The sequence below is a fragment of the Callospermophilus lateralis genome, chromosome X (genome assembly GCF_048772815.1).
Source record: "Callospermophilus lateralis isolate mCalLat2 chromosome X, mCalLat2.hap1, whole genome shotgun sequence".
NCBI classification, from domain to species: Eukaryota; Metazoa; Chordata; class Mammalia; order Rodentia; family Sciuridae; genus Callospermophilus; species Callospermophilus lateralis.
This window is the reverse complement of record NC_135325.1, coordinates 123088336-123109295: the sequence shown is the minus strand read 5'-3', so window position 1 is coordinate 123109295 and position 20960 is coordinate 123088336. Positions and strand designations below refer to the sequence as shown.

General features: G+C 43.5%; 1 protein-coding gene across 1 annotated transcript in view; it reads left to right on the top strand.

Moving 5' to 3' along the window:
• The first annotated feature begins 2652 nt into the window (after nucleotides 1-2652).
• The window catches only part of Cd99l2 (CD99 molecule like 2), a 101294-nt gene continuing 82986 nt past the window's right edge, over nucleotides 2653-20960 (top strand). Inside the window, exons 1-2 of the mRNA XM_077106527.1 lie at nucleotides 2653-2691; nucleotides 3710-4484. Of these exons, the coding sequence (XP_076962642.1) occupies nucleotides 2653-2691; nucleotides 3710-4484 (814 nt within the window). The remainder of the gene's footprint in view (nucleotides 2692-3709; nucleotides 4485-20960) is intronic.

Sequence of the window (20960 nt, the reverse complement as noted above, 5' to 3'; positions counted from 1 at the left end):
AATTCCTGTATATCAAGGCTCTGAGTAGGCTGAATATTTTTAGGATAGCTGGTGGTTCCCAGCTTTGTGAATTTCGCCAAGTAAATTTCTTTTTTATTTTATTTTATTCGTTTTAAATTTTGGGAACAGTAGTGTTGCCAACTTTTTATTTTGCAAAGTAAGCACATTAAACAAAACACTGCGATCTTTGCAGGAAATAAAGGACTTTTGTATTCCCGATTTCAGAATAAAGGTCAGTACTCTAGTGTTTTTTTTTTTTTTTTTTTTTTTTTTTTAGGGGGAGGGGGACATTTGTCCAAACAAGTCTTTGTCTCTTAATTGGCTCGCACAGCAGGAGCACGGTGGAAGTCAAAGTGTTCTTTTCCATCTCTTACCCAGCTAGGATCCTAGAGGGCCATGAGTGAGTGACGCCCCCTTGAGGGACTCTATGAAATATAGTATTGAGGGTTGGTTTAGAGGCAGTTGGGAGCAAGAACAGGAACTCTGCTTTAGTGATAGCACTGTGATTTTATTTATTCTGGGAGGCTGCAGAGGCTCAGGGACCCTGAGATAACAGCTGTTTTGTAATTTAGAACACATCCTCCCTTGAACACAGTGTGTGATGAGATTTGGGAATACCAGGCTGGCCCTCAGGAGCCCACTGAACTCACATTAGTGTAAACCTCCCAGTCTTATCTGTGTGTCTGCTGTGCTCTCAGGATAGCTTGGTGGACATTTGTCCACGCCACACTTCTCTGCGTGGGCCAGAGCTGGGGAAAGGCAGGCATTTTAGGAGGGGGGCTTGGAGGACCAAATGGTTTTTCCAATTGGTGACAATTTTCAGGGCATGAGAAATTCAGGTGTAGCAAGAGGGTGGGAACTGGGCACAGTGTCACACACCTATAATCCCAATGGCTCAGGAGGCTGAGGCAGGAGGATTGAAGTTCAAAGCCAGCCTCAGCGACTGCAAGGCACTAAGTAACTCAGTGAGACTCTGTCTCTAAAGTATAAAAAGGGATGATGCTCAGGGGTTAAGTGCTCCTGGGGAGGGGGAAAAGAGGGTGGGGACAAGGGGAGGGTGTATGGTGGAGTCAGGCTTGGCCATGAGTTGGTCCCAGAACTCAGGTGTATTGACAATGGGAAGTATGTGTGTATGTGTTGCAGGTACAGATCATGATTTCTAAGTGTAGAATTTTCTATATGTATATAAATTTCATGCTTACTTGCAATTCAGCAAGGTAGCAGCAATACAATTGAGTTCCACCTCATACGTTCATCAGATAGACTCATATTAACCCAATTTACAAGACACAGAGAGACAAACTAGGTTCCATATACATCATAACACAAAGGGAGAGTTATCTGGTGTTACCGCTGTTTACCAGTGATGAGTCCTTGCTTCCCTGAATGCTGAAGTATAACACCAGAGAAGTACGCAGAGGCAAGTGTAGAGTGGAAAGTAGAAGGCTTTATTAAAGGACAGCAGAATTAAAGGACAGAAGTCTTTACTTCTCCCGGGGCAGAATCCATGGAAGAAGAGGTCTTCCCTTTTTTACAGCTAAGGTCTTCTTTCAGCTTTCCCACACTCATTTCCTTTGTTTCCCTTCATCTTTCAGTGCTAGAATGCAGATGGGAAGGCCAAAAGGAGGGCTAGGTGGGCTGAAGGAGTAATCTGAGCAGGAAGGGCCTGGGGTGGTTTGATTAGCACCTCCCTGTTTACTGGGAGCTACTTCCTTAACAGTTCCTTAGGATGGGTTCTGGGCCTTGGGGACATTAACATTTCAATTTCCCCAAGCGAAGCTCTGGTTTCCTGGACTCCATTCTCAATCATGGTCTCCATTTTCCGTATTTTATTCGGTATTAGACCCGATTTACCTAACTACACTAACTACCTATCTTTGAATCTGGCTTCATTGGTAGGATAACTGATCTTGGGCATTTGCAATATTTTAATGAATGAGTTTTTTTTTTTTTTTTTTGAGTGAGTGTCTTTTGGCACATGATAACCATTGTCCTTTTCTCTTGGTTTTTATTCCTGTATAAGAGCAGGTCATTTTTTGTGTGTGTGTGCTTATCATATGTTCTAGAGAAGCATTCTTTTGAGGTTCCACATCTTCACCACTCAATATAAATTCATGCCATTGTTCAATTTGCTGGAATGGAGGTTAGCAATCTTTTTCTGTAAAGGGCTAGATAGCAAATATTTTAGGCATTGTGGGCCCTGTAGTCTCTGTTCCAAGTACTCATTTCTGCTGTGGTAGCACAAAGATAGCCATAGAAAATACAGAAAATAATGCCCATGGCTGTGTTCCCATAAACTTCATAGCCCTGAAATTTGAATTTTGTATTAATGTTTTATTTCATAAAATACTTGAGTTTTTGGCAGTAATTTTAAAATGTAAAAAGTACTCTTAGCTGGGTGGTTGCACAAAATAGTGGGTGAGCCAGATTTGGCCCACAGATTGCAGTGTGTAACCTGCCTCTGAGCTAGAAGACAGTCCTATCACACATTACTGTGGCAGGCATTTGGCTGGCGGGTTCAGTTGTCTCTGATGCACATGTAGCAGAGTTTCGGTTGGGTGTCACACTGCCTGTTGACTGAGATGGCCTCACTTCAGGGGTTGTACTTTCCACAGCATTTACCCATCACAGTCTGAAGGGCTCCTATAGACCATGAAGTATAGTGGTCCATTAGTAGAAGTTACCACGGAGGTCAGACAGTTAAATAATGGCCCAGGGCATCTAGATTTAGTGGAAAAATTGGGGGCATTTCTACAGTCTGGAATACACAGTAACCTCCCACAGTCAACAGTAGCCAATATTTCTTCAGCTGTTACAACAAGTAATAATTCTACCATCATCATTGTGTGCTAGGCTGCCCACTTTTCAGGTCCAGCCAGTATTTGTACCACATCTGGTACTAAAGTACAAATTCTTAGCCATTTATTGACTGGGCTTCCTCCTTTTTTGCTGGTGGCAGGAGGACTTCCTCCTTTGATGCTGTGGGCCTGGGACTGGTTTCCTCCTCAACCTCAAGGAACTGCCTAGCTCATTCACCCTCCTTAATTATTGCAGTGATGCATAAGGTCATTGTAAGTAATAAAATATAAAGGTAAATGCCTGAAATGTGCCATGTGTAGAGTGCCAGTTCAGTGACTGCAGCTACTTCTGTTCATTCTCTAGCTCATGTAACAAAATAAACACTGCTTTGAAAATCAGAAGACTGACTCCTTACACACCATTTGGTTTTTTGCAGCCCCAGGTTTCAGAGCAATGAATGGAAGCTGAGGAGGTAGGGAGAACCACTGCAGGTCTGGCAGGGCACAGGAAGGCTGCCTAATGGGCATTGGGGGAAAGTGGCAGTAGTCGCTCTGTAAGAAAGATGTGCCCCAGGACCTTCTGTGAACCATAATGGCAGGGGCAGGCTCAATGCTGCCACTCCGGAGCGCAGTGGCGCTTTCTCTTTGTCCTTGAATGTCACTTGCAGCTGGGGCTCTTCTACAAAGCTTTCAAGGAAAGGTTGCAGGGGGGCATCTTGCTGTCCGTGGTGGTATCACAATCTTAATTTCTCTCCATCTGGGAGATGATCTCCATCTGCGGGTGTTCATGGGAAAGGACTGCAGCGCGTTTGTTGGTAATGGGGTTTTCCAGATCGATTCTGCAGTTGTGAACTTGCACTTTCAATGCATTCAGAAAGCCTAGGGAGTGCTGACCCTGGCCCTACACCAAGTCTCCCGAGCAGGAGGCGCTCTGCCTCTGGGCCGGTCCCGCTTCCTCTCATCCGCCCTGGCACCCCCGGGGCCGCTGCCTGCTGACCTCGGTCAGACACGAAAAAAACGGCTCTTATGCTCGGTTCTGGAGCGGCGGCTGGAGGGGTCCCCGGGGAACAGTCTTTCTTGGGGAGAACTTCAGGGCCAGAAGGGGAAGAGTCCTGGCCAAGGTCACCGAGCTGGCAGACTGTCCGACAAGTGCACTCAGGCCCGGGGGGAGTCACCGCACACGCCCGCAGCCTCCGGCTCACGGCCTCAAGCGACTTATTACTCCCTGCCCACCCGCCCCTAAGTGCTTTCAATGGCCGGAACCAGGTGGGAAGGGGTGTGCGGGCCGCGCCCCAGAAATCAGACGGCTCCACCCACTGGGTGCCTGCGGCCCCGCCTCCCGGCATTGGCCACGCCCATCGCCCCCGCCCTCAGACTGCGGCCCCGCTACAGAGACCCAAGCCTGGTCCCGCCCCGCCGGCCTTGCCCCTGCTGTGTCGCCTGCAGGCGCCAGCACTCGCGCGTCCCCTTCCCCGGCCCTCACGGGGCCGCGCAGCGCGCACCGGCTCTGGGCGGGGCCTTGCCGTGGTAGCAGGGCTCCTCCTCCTGCTCCTCCTCGACCTGCCCCTCGGGTCCTCTCGCGCTGTCCTCCTCTGGGGCCCCTCCGCCTTGTCCCAGCCATGGTGGCCTGGCGCTCCGCGGTCCTTGTCTCCCTCGCTTTCTTCTTGGCTATCCTGGTCCAGAGAGGTAAGGCAGGCGGGAGAGGCGTGTGGACCCCGCCCTGGGGGCCCCCGGGGTCGCTCTGTGCTTGAGCGGCCCGGCCCCCGCCTCGCAGGCCTGAGGCTGAGGCACCAGGCTGTGCTGGGCGGAGGTGCGGGGTGCGACCATGCCGGGATCAGTGTAGCTGGAGAGGAAACATGGGGCCTCTCTTGGTGCTGAGCTACAGACCAGGAGATTGGCCCCCGCTAAAATCCTGAACAATCAGGTGTCACCACTGGTGACAACAGCTGTCCTCACGAGTTTACCTTAGGGAAAACCTTGAAAAGAGCAGTCATTTTCGAAAAGTGTGTGGGGGCCACCTGCAGCAAAAGCACCCGGGGAACTTACTGGGCGGATTCCTATACCTTTGTGTTGGGATTGCAGTGGGGCTGGGGTGGGGGTGGAGGTGGAGGGCGCGACGTGTAGGTATAACCAGCTCCCTAGATTCTTTTGGTATCTGCTTCAGGTTTCAAGCTTTGGTCATATTTTGCCAAGAAAGAGGAGAGAGAAATTTCGCTGAATCAAGGGTGTAAGGTTCTTAGACTCTGTACTACTCAAAGTGTGGGCCAGGGCCCTACCGCATTGGCATCACCAGGGAGATTGCTAGAAATGCAGCATCATATGCCCTGTCCCTGACCCACTGAGTCAGATTTGGTGTTTTATTTAGCTTTTTAACTAGGTCCCTGGGTAATTTACAGGCACATTCAAGTTTGAGAAGCATTGTCTTAGAATAAATGCTATCTGTGGTTAAAAATAGGGTCTTAAACATGTACCAGCAGAATCTTCTTACACTTATTTATATCCCGTCTCCACATCAGAAAAGTGGTCTAAGGGAAACTCTGCAATTTGAGCACTGAATTGTGCTCTGAGCTTCATGAAAATGAAGGTAAATCCAACTAGTGAAAAACATGAGCTCAGAAAAGAAAAGCTTTCACATGGTATTAATTTCTACTAAAATTTATGTCACATATCAGGAACTCTGGAAAACAGTGGACAGTACTAGCCAAGGTAGGTTTGCAAAAGATGCGGAAATGTTTTCATGTGGGTCATCTTCCTGCATTTGATACAAGAAGAGCCATTCAACATTCTTCAAAGATGTCAGGCTTGGTTCTAGGAACTGATGATATAGAAGTGAACAAAACTAAGACTGTCTTCCTGAAGCTGACCTCCATGTTGGAGGAAAAAAACAACTACACACATCTGTTCTATAGAATATATTGTTAGTGCTATGAAGAAAAATAAAGCAGGTTATAGGGATAAAGTGTTTTAGAATTTTCCCTTTCATTTTCTACTTTGGGAATACAATTTATTCTGTCTAATATGTATTTGTGGAGAAAAGTATACAGTTGTGCCCCTCTTATCCTCGGGAGATACATTTCAAGACTCCCATTGGATGCTTCAAACCATAAATAGTATATACATGGTTCAGTAAACCCTGTATATACCATGTTTTATACTGTATTCCAGGCAGCATTGCTATGGAGTACGAAGTTAATTTGTCCTTCCATGTCCTATGCCCTGGTGCCTCATTTACATCACTGGTCTTTTTTTTTTCTCTTTCTACATTTATTATTGCTGCATAATAGTTGCACATAATGATGGGATTTGATGTTACATATTGGTAAATGCGCACAAAATAACAATATAATTTGACCAATTTTACTCCCCAGCATTTACCCCTTCCCTCCACTCCTCCCACCCCTTGGTCCATTTCTTCCACTGATTTTCCTTTGATTTTCATGAGATCCACCCCAGTTTTGTTTTCTTTTTTCCTCTCTAGCTTCCACAAATGAGAGAAAACATATGACCCTTAACCTTCTGTGTTTGATTATTTCATTTAACATGATGGTCTCTAGTTCCATGCATTTTCCTGCAAATGCCATACTTTCGTTTTTCTTCATGGCCGAATAAAAGTCCATTGTGTATATATATATACCACATTTTGTTTATCCTTCTATCCATTGAAGATACCTAGGCTGGTTCCATAGTTTGGCTGCTGTGAATTGTGCTGCTATAAACATGGGTATGCATGTATCACTGTAGTGTGATTACTTTAATTCTTCAGGGTAAATACTGAGGATTGCTATAGGTGGGTCATATGGTGGTTGCATGCTTAGTTTTTTGAGAACCTCCATACTGTTTTCCATAGTGGTTGTACTAGTTTACAGTTTCACCAACAGTTTTTCTCCACATCCTTTCTAACATTTATTATTACTTGTATTGTTTTTTTTTTTTTTTACTTTACTAATAGGATATCTTTATTGCTGTTTTCATCTTCCTGGATTACTTTTCTGGAAATTCATTTATTAAGTTATCAAAATTTAAAGGAATTTCATTTTCTCTTTTAGTACAAAAAAGCATCTTTTTACTATTATCTTAATTGTATATATTTATGGTGTTCAGTGTGATAATCTAACACTAAGATTTAAAGTTAGTAATAACCAGGTCAAGCTAGTTAGCATCTCCTTAAATTCCTTTGTTTTTGATTAAGACAGTAACTGCATTTGCGGTGGGCAGTTCTGACACACGGCACTATGTGTTCTGATCAAGTCGGGGTCATTAATACTTCCCTCTCCTTAATTCCTGCTTTGGCGCTTGGAGCTCCTCTTCTGTTATTCCTAAGATACGCAAGGTATGGAGACTAGTCACCTAGTGTCCTGCAGAACACAGAACCTGGCACCCCGTCCCATGTTTTAGTTCTGATCGTCTTCCACCTCCTCTTTCCTTCCCCAGCCTCTAGGAATTGGTGTCCTACATTCTGATACACTCTTTTCACCTTGTACCTATGAAAACACAGCAGAACTTGTCCTTCCATGCCTGACATTTCAGGCACATTCAAGTGTGGAGGGCCTACCTTGCACCTGTGCCTCTGACATAATGTCCTCAGCACCGTCCAATTTTCTGCAAATGATGGAATGTCATTTTTTATGGCTGGATAATATTCCACTGTGCATACATACCATTTTCTTTGCCATCCTTTCATTTGTGGGCATCTGGGTTAATCCCACTTCTTGGCTATTGTGAATTGTGCAGCAATAAGCATGGGAATGTGAGTATCTCTTTGACAGGCTTTGTTTCCTTTGGATATACCCCCAAAGTGAGATTTCTGACTCATCCATAGGTCTATTTTTAGTGGTTTGAGGAGCCTTCATGCCGCCATTCTCCACATCAGCTGCGCTAATTCACATTCCCGCCAACGGGGCAGGAGCATTCTCAGTCTCTGCCTCCTCGCCAGCGATTGGTATGCTCTCCTTGTGGTTTTGATCTGCACTTTCCTGATGATACTGAGGTTGAGCATTTTCTCATGAATTTGAGCAACTTCACTTTCTGTTGATAGGATCGCAGGCAACCTCTCCTCTCACAGATGCAAAATCACAAGGAACTGTTGGTGATTTTTAATTTTGAAAGATTTTTCTACTGATGCAACTGTTACCAAAACTGCTAAGAGCCTTTCATAGGTTGTGACGGCATTGGGATGAATTTCTGATAAATTCAAGATATAAGGTTGAGTACAGCTAGAGCCGAGAGTTCTTGCAAAATGATTTTTCTAAAAATATGTAACTCTCTGTACAATTAAGTTTGTGTTAGCTTGGCTCTGATTTAAAATTCAAATTCTTTTTTTTGAGAGAGAGAGGGAGAGAGAATTTTAACATTTATTTTTTAGTTTTCGGCGGACATAACATCTTTGTTTGTATGTGGTGCTGAGGATTGAACCCGGGCCGCACGCATGCCAGGCGAGCGTGCTACCTCTTGAGCCACATCCCCAGCCCTAAAATTCAAATTCTTACATTGGTGTATTAATGCTTCCCCTGAACTTTGCTGTTACCTGGGCAAGAGGCACAAGGAACCAGGTAGCATCACAACTTGAATACCATTCCCGAAGTTGGGGTAGGCCTTACATGGCTGGGTCTTAAGTGAACAGGAAGAGCTACCGCTGGCTGTCCCTCCTCTTTACTGGCCAGTCACCTCCCCAGGGCCACACACTGCAGCCACCACCCTGCTAGTGCTGCCCCCAGCAGTAGCCTGGGCCTAGGACTTGGCCCCGCCAATCCTGCTGCAGCCAGACGGTGCCAGACATGGGTGGGAGGCCAGCGCTGCCACACACCGCTGCTGCCCCCACTGTGTGGAGGGCCTACCTTGCACCTGTGCCTCTGACCATGTGTCCCTGCTGACACGCATGTCCCCTTTTACCACCAGGCGTCCTCACAAAACACCGGGGCCAGCAGAGCCTCTGCTCCTCACTTCCTGCTCCCTCTGAGGGGAGTCCTGTGGGACTCGGGCCTCCAGCCTTGTGGCCAGCCCCTGCCACCAGAGGCTGTGTGTTGAAACCTATGACGTCCTTCATCAGGGGGCCTGCAAACAGGCCCACCACCTGAGCCTGCCTGATCTGCCACCTGATGCAGGGCATGGAGGGGCCCCTGGCACAGTCCTCCTCACCTGTGCCAAACCCAGGGTCTGCCCTGTGGGACCAGATCTCAGCCTGTGTCCCCTGACCTCCAGTCCACCCCTCCCACTCTCAAAATCATCTTTACTCCTCTGATGGGTCCCTGATCCAAGGCCTCCTCTCCTGCGCCTCTGCTCACTTTACTTTGTGGTTCAACTCCTCGTGGAATCACAGTCGTCAGTACTTGGTGTCGTCAGCACTCAGCGTGGTCGGCACTACTTGTATTCTTGATGACTGCTATTCTGACTGGAGTGAGATGAAATATCAGTGTAGCTGATTTTCATTTTCCTAATTGCTAATGATATTGGACATTTTCTATATATTTGTTGGCCATTTGTATTTCTTCTTTTGAGAAGTATCTGCTTAATTCATTTGTCCCTTTATTAATTGCATTATTTGATTTTCTAGTGTTAAGTTGTTTTTTTTTTAATTTTTAGTTGTAGTTGGACACAATGCCTTTATTTTTATTTATTTATCTTTGTGTGGTGCTGAGGATTGGACCTAGGGCCTCACACGTGCTAGGTAAGCACTCTACCGCTGCTACAGCCCCAGTTCTCTGGTGTTAAGTTTTTTGAGTTGTTTATATATTGTAGATATTAACCCTGTGTCAAAGATCTTCCATTCTGTAGATTCTTTTTCCACATTCCTAATTGTTTCCCTTGTTATGCAAAAGCCTTTTAATTTGATGCCATCCCATTTATTAACTGTCGGCCCATATCATTACTCTTCAACTTTTGGTACCATTAGGAAGTGAAATAAGAGTTACTTGAACACAATACTTCCACAGTTGATCTGATAACCCTACTAAGCTACTAAGTGACTTGTTAATGGGTACTGAGTACAATTTAAAACTTGAATCATTTATTTCTGGATTTTCCATTTAACATTTTCAATCCACAGTTGACCACCAATAACTGAAACTAAGGAAAGAAAATCCTCAGAAGGTGAAACCATAGATAAGGTGTGTATTATAATCTTTGATTGATTTTCCTCTAATAGCATGGAATTTGAAAGATGAATATACATGATCGAGTGTTAGCTTTTCACTGTTTTGAGATATACCTAATTGATTTAGGTATATCTCAAAACAGTGAGATTGATTTAGGAGGTGCTGAAGGAGACTGAGAACCAGTGCAACATTTTACAGTGAGGAAAGAGGCATAGAAAGGTGAAGTAACTTGTCTCAGATCATCTAGTAAGATTAATTGGCATGGTTAAGATTTTATCCCAGGCTTGCCTGACTCCACAATCACAACCTTTAAGCACTAGACATTGTGGCTTTATACCTGGAGGCTGTCCCACTTCTACCACTTAGTTGTTTTGGGAAAATGAGTTTTCTTTCTTTTTTTTTTTTTTTTTAAAGAGAGAGTGAGAGAGGAGAGAGAGAGAGAGAGAGAGAGAGAGAGAGAGAGAGAGAGAGAGAGAGAATTTTTTAATATTTATTTTTTAGTTATCAGCGGACACAACATCTTTGTTTGTATGTGGTGCTGAGAATCGAACTCGGGCCGCATGCATGCCAGGCGAGCGCGCTACCACTTGAGCCACATCCCCAGCCCCGGGAAAATGAGTTTTCTAAACCTGTTTGCTCAACCATATAATGCCTGATAATTCACAAAGGTATCTTGGGACCAGGAATGTGTCACTCTTAGATCTGAAGCCTTGCTACCAGCTACTACCTCCTAAGTGCTTGCTGTGTGGCACAGATATCACATAACTTGTTTTTAATTGCCCCAATAATTTTGCAGGTTATGTATTATCCTTGCCTTACAGATGAGGGGATTCTGGTCACATAGCTCAGAAGAAATAGAGCCAGGATTACAATCCAGATAGGACTGCTACCTAGTGATCTTTTTTGTTGTTGTTTAAATTAAGAATGCTGAACCAGATAACAGGTTCATTTCAAGGTAGGGACCCAGTTTTCTGGATCTTTTGTCCAAAATAAGATTTTTTGCATTGGCAGTCTGCTCCAGGATCTGGCCAGTTAGCCTCAGCTGCTGCATGGAAATAAAGAAGTTGCACTCGAGGAGAGCCAGCCGTGCCTCACTGAACACCTGCTTTGTGTCTCTTCAAAGTGTTCAGTGAGGCATTGGTTGGCTCTCCTTGAGTGCAACTTCTCGGTCCCAGTCCTTAATGATAGTATGACTTAACAACCCCAGCAGACCTCAGAGGGCTCACAGGATATCAGGGCATAATTTGTGAAATCCCTCCAGGCTTTGGCAAGTAGAGACAGGCATAAATAAATTCCTTTACAGGAATGTAAAGGGCAGTTAATTAGTTATCCTTGTTGTAATTACAGAGGGGTATTCAGTTCAGAGGGGGGCAACTGTAGGCACCAAGGAAATGCCTGAAGTTTTCCCAACAGAGGTGACACAATAATGCCTCTCCTTTTGGCTGTTCAGAAGGATATGAGGGTGAGGATCTGGACTTGGTCCTGGTAAGTTCAGAAAAGATACCTTCCAGATATGCTGTCTTTCCTGTTCCCAGTTCTGTTCCCTACCTGGTGTTTTTGCCTTTCTTCCCTTGTGCACTCTTCCTTTTTGCACTTATTCCTCCTCTAGGGTGCTGAGGGGCCCGGCTCAAGGGGTTCCTGACCTCCAACCCAGAGCAAGCCCTTCCTGAGGCCTGCTGAGAGGTCTAGTGATGGGCGAATTGTGGCTTGCATGTCGAAGCATTACATCATCATAAACAGTTATGAAGAGCTGATGGCGAAATCTTTCCCGTAGGTGTTAATTTACATGCAAAAGGGAAGCAGGGGAATTGAGGAAGCAGGGGGAATTAAGGTTGCTAGGTGTCTGTCCTTAAAATAAGGTTATTCTGGATTATTCAGGTGAGCCCAATGTGATCACACAGGTCCTTTATTTATTTATTTATTTTTTTAATATTTATTTTTTAGTACTTGGTGGACACAACATCTTTGTCTGTCTGTGGTGCTGAGGATCGAACCCGGGCCGCACGCATGTCAGTCGAGCGCGCTACCGCTTGAGCCACATCCCCAGCCCCACACAGGTCCTTTAAATATGGAAGATGGAGGCAGAAGAGTCAGTGTCAGTCATGCCATTAGAAAGTGACTTGACTGACCATTGTTGGCTTTCAAGGGTCCAGGAGCCAGAATGTAGGTGGCCTTTAGAAACCAGAAAGGGCAAGGATTGGTTTCTCCCCTGCAGATTCCAGAAGTAACCATCCCTGCTGACACTATAATCTTAGCTTAGTGAGACTCGGATTGGACCTCTGACTTCCAGAACTGTTAAGATAAATATGCTGGGCTGTGGCTGTGGTTCAGTGGTAGAGCACGCTTGCCTAGCATGTGTGAGGCACTGTGTTTGATCCTCAGCACCACATAAAAATAAAATAATAATAAAATAAAGATATTGTACCCACCTATAACTAAAAAATAAATATTAAAAAAAGATAAATATGCATTGTTTTAAATCTTTAAGTTTATTATGTTTTGTTAAAGCAGAAATAAGAACAGAAGCTAAGAGTTAAGTATTAGCATTTTCTTCATCTTTGAAAAATGAGTATGTGATGTTTCCTTACATTGTTGTAAATCAATCACCAGTATGGTCTAAGTTCAGGATTTTGAAATAAATGTTCTTGGTGTAGCAGCAAGTGTTTGGAAACACTTTGGAGGGCCCTGGGGATTTCTATTGCTTAGTTTGATTCTGAACTGCTTTATAAGGAGACTGGAGATGGATTTTGCATTTGAATGTGGCTCTTGCTGTAGGCCATGTACAGTGGAGTCCTGCAGTCTAGGGCCAGCAGACCATAGATTTTATTTGTCTGAGCAATGCTTGCCCAAGGAGGAAGAGGAGGAGGAGGAAGACTGTGTTCACCTTTCTGGCTGCCTATGTCTCAGTGTTGTGGCTTTTGCCTGCCTTTGCTGACTCCCTGTCTCCCAAGGTGGGTGAGGGCAGAAGACCAGGGCAGGAGTGTGTGCACCTGGACCCCTCTTAGCTTCAACAGTTTTGTGCTGTATTTTTAGCTTCCTACTTTGCTTCTTATAAGACGGCAGGGGACTCTACAGCTATAAAATGGCTTTGAAAACTGTGGTAGTTGAATCTGCAAGTAAGGGGCCTCTATTCAGTGAACCTCTGTTCAATGCCATCTGGCTGGCATTGCTAGGTGGATCTATTTGGAATTGTTTTTCAAATTAGAGGAGATGCCCTCTGCAGAAAGTATTGCTGCAGTCTGGAATTCATTACCATTGAAACAGTGCCAAGGACCAGCTGGGGCTCATTTTGATATTTAAAAAAAACCCCAACTTTATTCCTCTTTCAGTTAGACTGGGATGATGGAACTGTTAAGTATTTCTTTTGCCCTAAGGACTCTTTGAGACACTGAGGGAACCTAAACCAAACTGGAAGTCAGGAGACCAGAGAACCCACTGACGCAGCTAATGCCAATCACACCTAGAGCTCATTACATATCTGCTAATGCATAGATGAGTGGTCATTAAACCACTCTGTGGGTGAAACATGACTAAAACATGCACCTGCACTCAAAAAGCTTACAGTCCAGACTGCTCTAAAAGCAAAGGTCCATAATAACTGTCATGTGTGTTTTAAGAGACATGAGAATTCCACTGTTACTGCAGTGGTATCTGAACAGAAGACTCCCTTTTTCTTTGAGTTTTCATCTGCTGCATAATCAACCTCTGCAACCTAGTGACTTGAACAACACCTGTTTTACTATGTTCATAGATTTCATAGGTCGAGAGTTCAGACGTATGCAGTAGAGATGGCCTGTCTCTTCTCTATAGTGTCTGGGGTTCCAGCTAGGAAATTGCCCTTGTCTTGTCAACCAGAAATGACTGCAGATATTGTCCAGTATGTCCTCAAGGGCTAAATGTCTCCTGGTTGTAAACAACTACTATAGTTCTCTCTCTCTCTCTCTCTCTCTCTCTCTCTCTCTCTCTCTCTCTGTGTGTGTGTGTGTGTGTGTGTGTGTGTGTGTATTTGCAGTTGTTGGGGATGGAACCTAGGGCCTCTTGCATGCTAGTCAAGTACTGACCACTGTCTTCAGCCCAAGACAGCCTTATTCTTTGTATTTGCCCTGTCTTTTCTCAGTATTCTTCATAAGTCACTTAAGTTTTCTGTCATCATCACTTTGCCTCAGGATAGATGTGTTGTAGGAAATCAGATCACAGGCAATCCTTGTGGACTGGTATCAGCTCTGCAGACTCTAGGAATGTGCCCTAGACTCTGCAATGAGCTTTGAATTCTTCCTGTTTAGCTTAGGCCTGTCACCAATCTCCTCAGGTAGTTAAGTGTTTTTCTGATTAGATTTTCCCAGATGGCTCATCTCATCTTTTTCATGTTGAACCTTATTAGTTTCCATTTTAGATGACAATCTTGTCTTTTTTTTTTTAAAGAGAGAGAGAGAGAGAGAGAGAGAGAGAGAATTTTAACATTTATTTTTTACTTTTCGGCAGACACAACATCTCTGTTTGTATGTGGTGTTGAGGATCGAACCCGGGCCGCACGCATGCCAGGCGAGCGCACTACCGCTTGAGCCACATCCCCAGCCCCAATCTTGTCTTTTAAAATATGTTTGATTTTTTTTGAGAGTCAGAGAAAAAGAATAGCAAAATGAACGAAAGACTTACTCAGGCAGTTCATAAAAGAGATCAAATTGAACAATAAACATATGAAAAGATGATCAACCTCATTAGTAATTGGAGAGATGCAAATTAAACTATAACAAGATAAAATTACATGCCCTCCAGTAGGCTAAAAATGATAATAAAATCCGACAATACCAAATGTTTACATGATTACAAGGGTAATATGTAGTTTTTGTAGTAAACATGGAAAATATAGAAAAGAGTAATGAAAACACAAACCCCATAACCCAGGGCTAACTCCTGGTACCACATTGGAATTCAGTATTTTAATGTTTTTCTATGCAGAAAATATGTTTTTCAAGTTACTGATATACACCTTTCTTCCCTAGTTGTGAAGTAGAACCTATAGAAATATGTATAAGGCTTATATTTACAGAGAAACAGAGAAGTACAAAGTGAAAACCTGTATCACCATCAACCAGGTAGAAAAACAGAATGTTGATAACACCTGGGTGACCCCTATATTCCTCTGCTGATCACAGTACCTGTCTTCCCACCTCTGAGAGGTATCTACTACCCTGATTTTGGGGCAGTCCTTTTCTTGATTTACCTCATCCTTCTACTGCCTATGTCTACAGCCCTAAATAATGTAGTTTTGCCTGTCTTTTCTTTGGTGTGTGTGTGTGTGTGTGTGTGTGTATGGTTCCAGGGGTGGAACCTATATGGTCCCACATATGGTCTTGCACATGCTGGGCAAGCATTCTAACACTGAGCCTCAGTTTTTCATGTCTTTTATTTTGACTTTATAGAAATGGAATTCCACTGGCTGTAATCTTCTGTGTTTTGTGTCTTTCCCCCAGTGTTGTTGATTTTCTGTTGTGTGTAGCTGTATTCATTCATTTTCATTATTATGTATTCCACTATTTGAACATGCCCCAAGTTTGGGGGGTTTATAGAAATACATTCTTTTATTAATAGACATTTGGGTAGTTTCCAGTTTGGGACCATTTCAAGCAGAGCTGCCAGCATTCTTATGCTGATGTGCCTAGGTTTCTATTGGGCAGAAATTCTCAAACTGTGGTCTGGGAACCTTCCTGGTGGGGAGTCCCATTTCATGAGTCTACAAGATCCAACTATTAACTATTTTCATAGTAACACTAAGATGTCATGTGTGTTTTGTACTCTCCTTCTCTCATGAATCTACAGAATGTTCCAGAGGCTATGTGATGTGTGACACAATTGATCTGATGGCTAATGGAATGTATGCTGTCCTGTGCTTTAAAAATGTTTTTTGAGGCTGGGGTTGTGGCTTAATTGTAAAGCACTTGCCTAGCATGTGTGAGGCACTGCATATAAATAAATAAAATAAAGGTCCATCAACAACTAATAAAACATATTTAAGGGGCTGGGGATATAGCTCAGTCAGTAGAGTACTTGCCTTGCATGCACAAGTCCCTGGGTTCGATCCCCAGCACCACAAAATAAATATATAAATAAATAAATAGGTCTGGGAACTTAGCTCAGTGGTAAAGTACTTCCAGGTTTAATCCCTGCTACACCTCCTCACCAAAAAATCTTAAAAAAAATAATTTGGGGCTGGGGAGGTGGCTCAAGCGGTAGCGCGCTCGCCTGGCATGCGTGCAGCCTGGGTTCAATCATCAGCACCACATGCAAACAAAGATGTTGTGTCCGCCAAAAACTAAAAAATAAATATTAAAAATTCTGTCTCTCTCTCTTAAAAAAAAAAAAAAAAAAAAAGAATGACACCCAATGCTTACATGCAACCTCAGCTGTACAGATGATGCTCGACTTACGTTGTTTAAAAAAAAAAACTTAAACAAAAAATATGTTTTAGTAGCCAGGGACAATGGCAAACGCCTGTAATCCCAGTGGCTCTGGAGACTGAGGCAGGAGTATCGTGAGTTCAAAGTCAGCCTCAGCAACTTAGTGAGGCTCTAAGCAACTCAGTGAGACTCTGTCTTTAAATAAAATACAAAAAAGGGCTGGGGATTTGGCTCAGTGGTTAAGTGGCCCTGGATTCAATCCCTGGTACCCCCCCCCCCAAAATAAATAAATAAAATAAATAAAATAAAATACATATGTTTTAGTTTTTAATATGATAAGCACCAGTAGACATAACCCACATAAACAAAGCTCTTTAAGTTCCTCAAAAATTTTTCAGTGTAAGGGCAAAGAGTTTGAAAATCACTGCTCTTGGGTTATACCTAAGAGTGGAGATTCTGGATTTCACAATATTTGTAACTTTGGTTTTATGAAGTGGTACCAAACTGCCCACCAAATCGAATACCTATTTATCTTCCCACCAGCAAAATATCAAAGTTGCTGTTGTGCCACCACCTCACCAATACTGGGTGTTGTTAGAGTGCATTGTAATACTAGCCTCCAGGTGGGTTTGTAGTGATATATTATCATGATTTCATTTTCATACCTCTGATGACTATTTATTGTCCAGTTTGACTTCTTTTGTGAACTGCCTGATCAAGTCTCTGGCTCATTTGCCTGTTGGCTCCTACTCACATTGCTTTATTTTCTTGTGTTCTTGGTTGTAGTTCTCTTTTCGTTTGTTTCTTCAGGCTGTGTACTGCTCTTTGCCATTGAAATATATATGTGGGCAATCTTTGAAGCCTGGAATAATTGTACCATCTTCCAGAGATTTGTGTTCAGTTTTGTTAGTTGGTTTCTTACCTTTTCCCTTGATTTCATCAGGACCAGGCAAGCCTTCTTTTCGGTCTTTTGGAGATGAACTTGGGAGGGGCAGGTTTGTTTCTGAGTCATGCTTACCCCGTGGGTATAATACTTTGGGGTCCCAGTTTAGTGTGGAAAGAACTTTATTACCATTTCTTATTTAGTGGCTATAAGTGTGGACTTCAATTCCTTTTGTCTGTCTTGGAACATTTCTGAAATCAAAGTCATGGTTTGTCAGATGTCCTTAGAACAAGTGGGTGGGTTTGTGTGGGCTCCCACCACTCTGGATTTCTAGCTGTCTCTTTTTTTTTTTATTTTGGAGTGGGAGCCATTTATTGTAGGACAACAGAGGTATTTATACATTCCACACAGCTTATCTAATTAACATAAACTCAATACAGCAGTCAACCAATAAGGAATCTCCACACTTAATGGCTCCCTGGCGTTACTTCAAAAAACCACTCCCTCTGGCAAAATGCCAGGTGCCATCCTGACTTGTTTACAGACTCTAACATTTCCCCCTTTTGTTTAATTTAAATAATGACCATAGTGATTTTTACAGAAACACCATAAATAATCTGCTACAAGCAGAAGGGGAGGATACAAAATGCCACAATACCAAGCCAATTGATGGCTCCATGCAAGAAGCCCTTGGAAAAATTATACCAGCAATGACACCATTAGCAAAGATACCAAGTTACAATTTGTTGTAGATTACAGTTTGTTGTCTCAGTCCAGGTAAAGCAGTGTCTTAATAGATTAACTCACAGTCCAGGTAAGTTCTGCAGGCAGCTAACTTAAATCACAGTCCAGGTAAGTTCTGCAGACAGCTATCTTAATCCGAAGTCTTGTTCGTTTCTCAGCCAAAGTCTTGTCCGGTTCTCAGCAACACTGGAAATTCTTCCACCTTCGTCTTCACCAGCACTGGGAGGAAGGCAGGAACTCTGGATGCCTAAAGAAAATCCTGTAGCATTCCACTAAGAAAACAACCTTCTGAACAATTTAGTACATTATCTCAAGGTTTTTTACATTTGAAATAAGCCTTAATAGTGCTCATTACTCATTAGCCTCCAGGTGTGGGAGAACCATTATAGTTACTGGCCTTGGAAATGATCAAACTTCAGGGACACTGAAGTACTGTACTGTCCCGGGCAGCCCCAGATGGCCCTGGGGAGTGTCCCGGACTCAAACTGCCACTGGGCACAGGGAGCAAGAGCCTGCGAGACTGTGCCTCCCTCCGGGTCAGGTTTGGATTTGGGCTTTCACAGTGGCATTCTGCTCCCCGGGTGGGGAAGAGCTGGTTGCTGCTGCTTGGAAATTTGTGGGGGGGAATACCAGGGATTGAACTTAGGGACACTCAACTACTGATGCACATCCCCAGCCCTTTATTTAGAGACAGGGTCTCAGTGAGTTACTAAGCACCTCACTGTTGCTAAGGCTGGCTTTTTCTTTTCTTTTTTTTTTTTTTTTTTTTTTTTTGGTGGTGGTGCTGGGGATTGAACCCAGACCTTCTGCATGCAAGGCAAGCATTCTACCAATTTAGCTGTATCCCAAGGCCCTGAGGCTGGCTTTGAACTTGGGATCCTCTTGTCTCAGCCTCCTGAACCACTGGGATGACAAGCATGCACCACCGTGCCTGGCCTTTCTTTTCCTTTTTGATTCTTGCCATTTTAGTACATGTGAAGTGGTTGCTCCTTGTGACTTTGATTCATATGTCCCTGGTAACTAATGAAGTTGAGCCTTCTCCTTTCCTGTGATTATTGGACCATGTTTTCTGGAGTGAAAATCTACGTACTGCAGAGATTATGAAACTGGAATCAGTAGGCCCTGGTTCAACTCTGCCTCACTGTGGGTCCTTCATATTTTTTGTGACTTTGTCATTCTTAATAGTATGAAATGGTATGTCCTCTTGAGGAGGCTCAAGAAAAGAAACTGATGAAATCCATCACTTCTGATATATATAAAATTTTGTGAGTACTAGGGATTGACCAAAAGGGTGCCTAACCACTGAGCAACATCCCCAGAAATTTCTTTTTTTATTATTGTTTTATTTTGAGATAGGGTGTCACTGAGATGCTTAGAGCCTTGCTAAGTTGCTGAGGCTAGCTTTGTATTTGTGGTCCTTCTGCCTCAATCTCCTGAGCTGTGGGGGTTACAGGCATGTGCCACAGTGCCTGGCTATTCTATATTTTTAATTGCCCCCACTTTCATGATTCCTTTCATTTACTAGCAACATACTCAAGTTTCCCTTCATCCTGCATCATATCTCCTCTAAATACCACACTTCTGTCCTTCAAATCTCCCTTTAATTTCTCAAACTAGACTGTGGCTTCTGTCATTTGTCCCATTGGTCTACTGAAAGGTTTTTCTAAGGCCACTAGGATACAAGTACAGACTGAACATTTCTAATACAATAATCTGAAATTAGTAATGAACTGAAATTTGGATGCACATATTTCAAAATGTGAAAAACTCTAAAATCTGACACACTTCTGGTCCTAAGCACTTTAGACAAGGATACTCAACCTATAATTTTAAAAGTTGATTGTTGAAGTAGTAGGTCCCAAACCATTCACACCAGTGATCTCTCTGGGGAGTAGAATTGGAAGGAAGAGGATAACTCTCACTCCTTGCTCTAGAGTTGTTATTTGGAAGAGTATATGCAGGGAGCCTCTTGAATTACCTTAGTATAGAGCAGGCAAAAGAAGTAATGAGGCTTAGAACTCATTACTTACAGTTGGTGGCAGGAGATGTCTACACTGGTGACATCCAAACAGCTCCAGGGACCTTTGATACAATATTTGGGTTAAGCACTGTCTGCACACCCAGTCAATGATGTAGATGGGTCATACGTATTCTGTAATTTAAAAAATGTATTTAGACATTGCTCTTATTAATAATAAATTGTAGAAATTTTAGGATAGGCCTTTCTACAGTTAATCTTATTTTTGTGAATTTTTAAAATTTCCCCCTGCATTTCTTCCACATGTACTTTAGAGTTAAATTTTCAAGTTTTTTTTCTTTTATGTGAACTCCATTGAGATTTTACTCTGTGTGTGTGTGTGTGTGTGTGTGTGTGTGTGTGCCGCAGTCTGGCTGGGCACAAAATCACGAGCCACTCACAGCCTTGTAGATTCAAACAGCAATTCTTTATTCCCGATCTCACACCGACACTCTACAATCACGTTCTGGGGAAATCCACGTTCTCTGCCCAAATCCACCTCCTCTGCCTCCCAAAATACTCTCTGAATCCCGGGAGAACTCAAGGGGAACTCAGGCAGCAGGATATGCCCTATTCCCAGCAGGAATAATCTTAAACCTGGAACCGCCCTAAACCTGGATTGTCCTAAACCGGGAATGCCCTAAACCCAAGGAGAGCCTTAAACCCTGACCCGCCCTAAACCCGGATCCGCCCTGGTCCTTGAGCAAGGTCACCTTACATGCAATGTCACTGCAAAATGTCCAAGGCAGGTCCATTTTACCACGAGTCCTTCCTGTAAGCAACATGGGGTACGCTGGCAAGGAAATTGTCATACCTACTTGGCTAATGGCTCTCTGCATGTGTGTGTGTGTGTGTGTGTGTCTCCATTGAGGATGGAACCCAGGCCCTCATGTATCCTGGACCAGCATTCTAGCACTGAATCATATACCCAGCCCCCCATTGGGATTTTGTTTGGAGTTTTCTTCTTTATACAGGTTGATTTTTAGGAAAATCACCTTTTAAACATTTTTATTTATTTTGACAGCATTG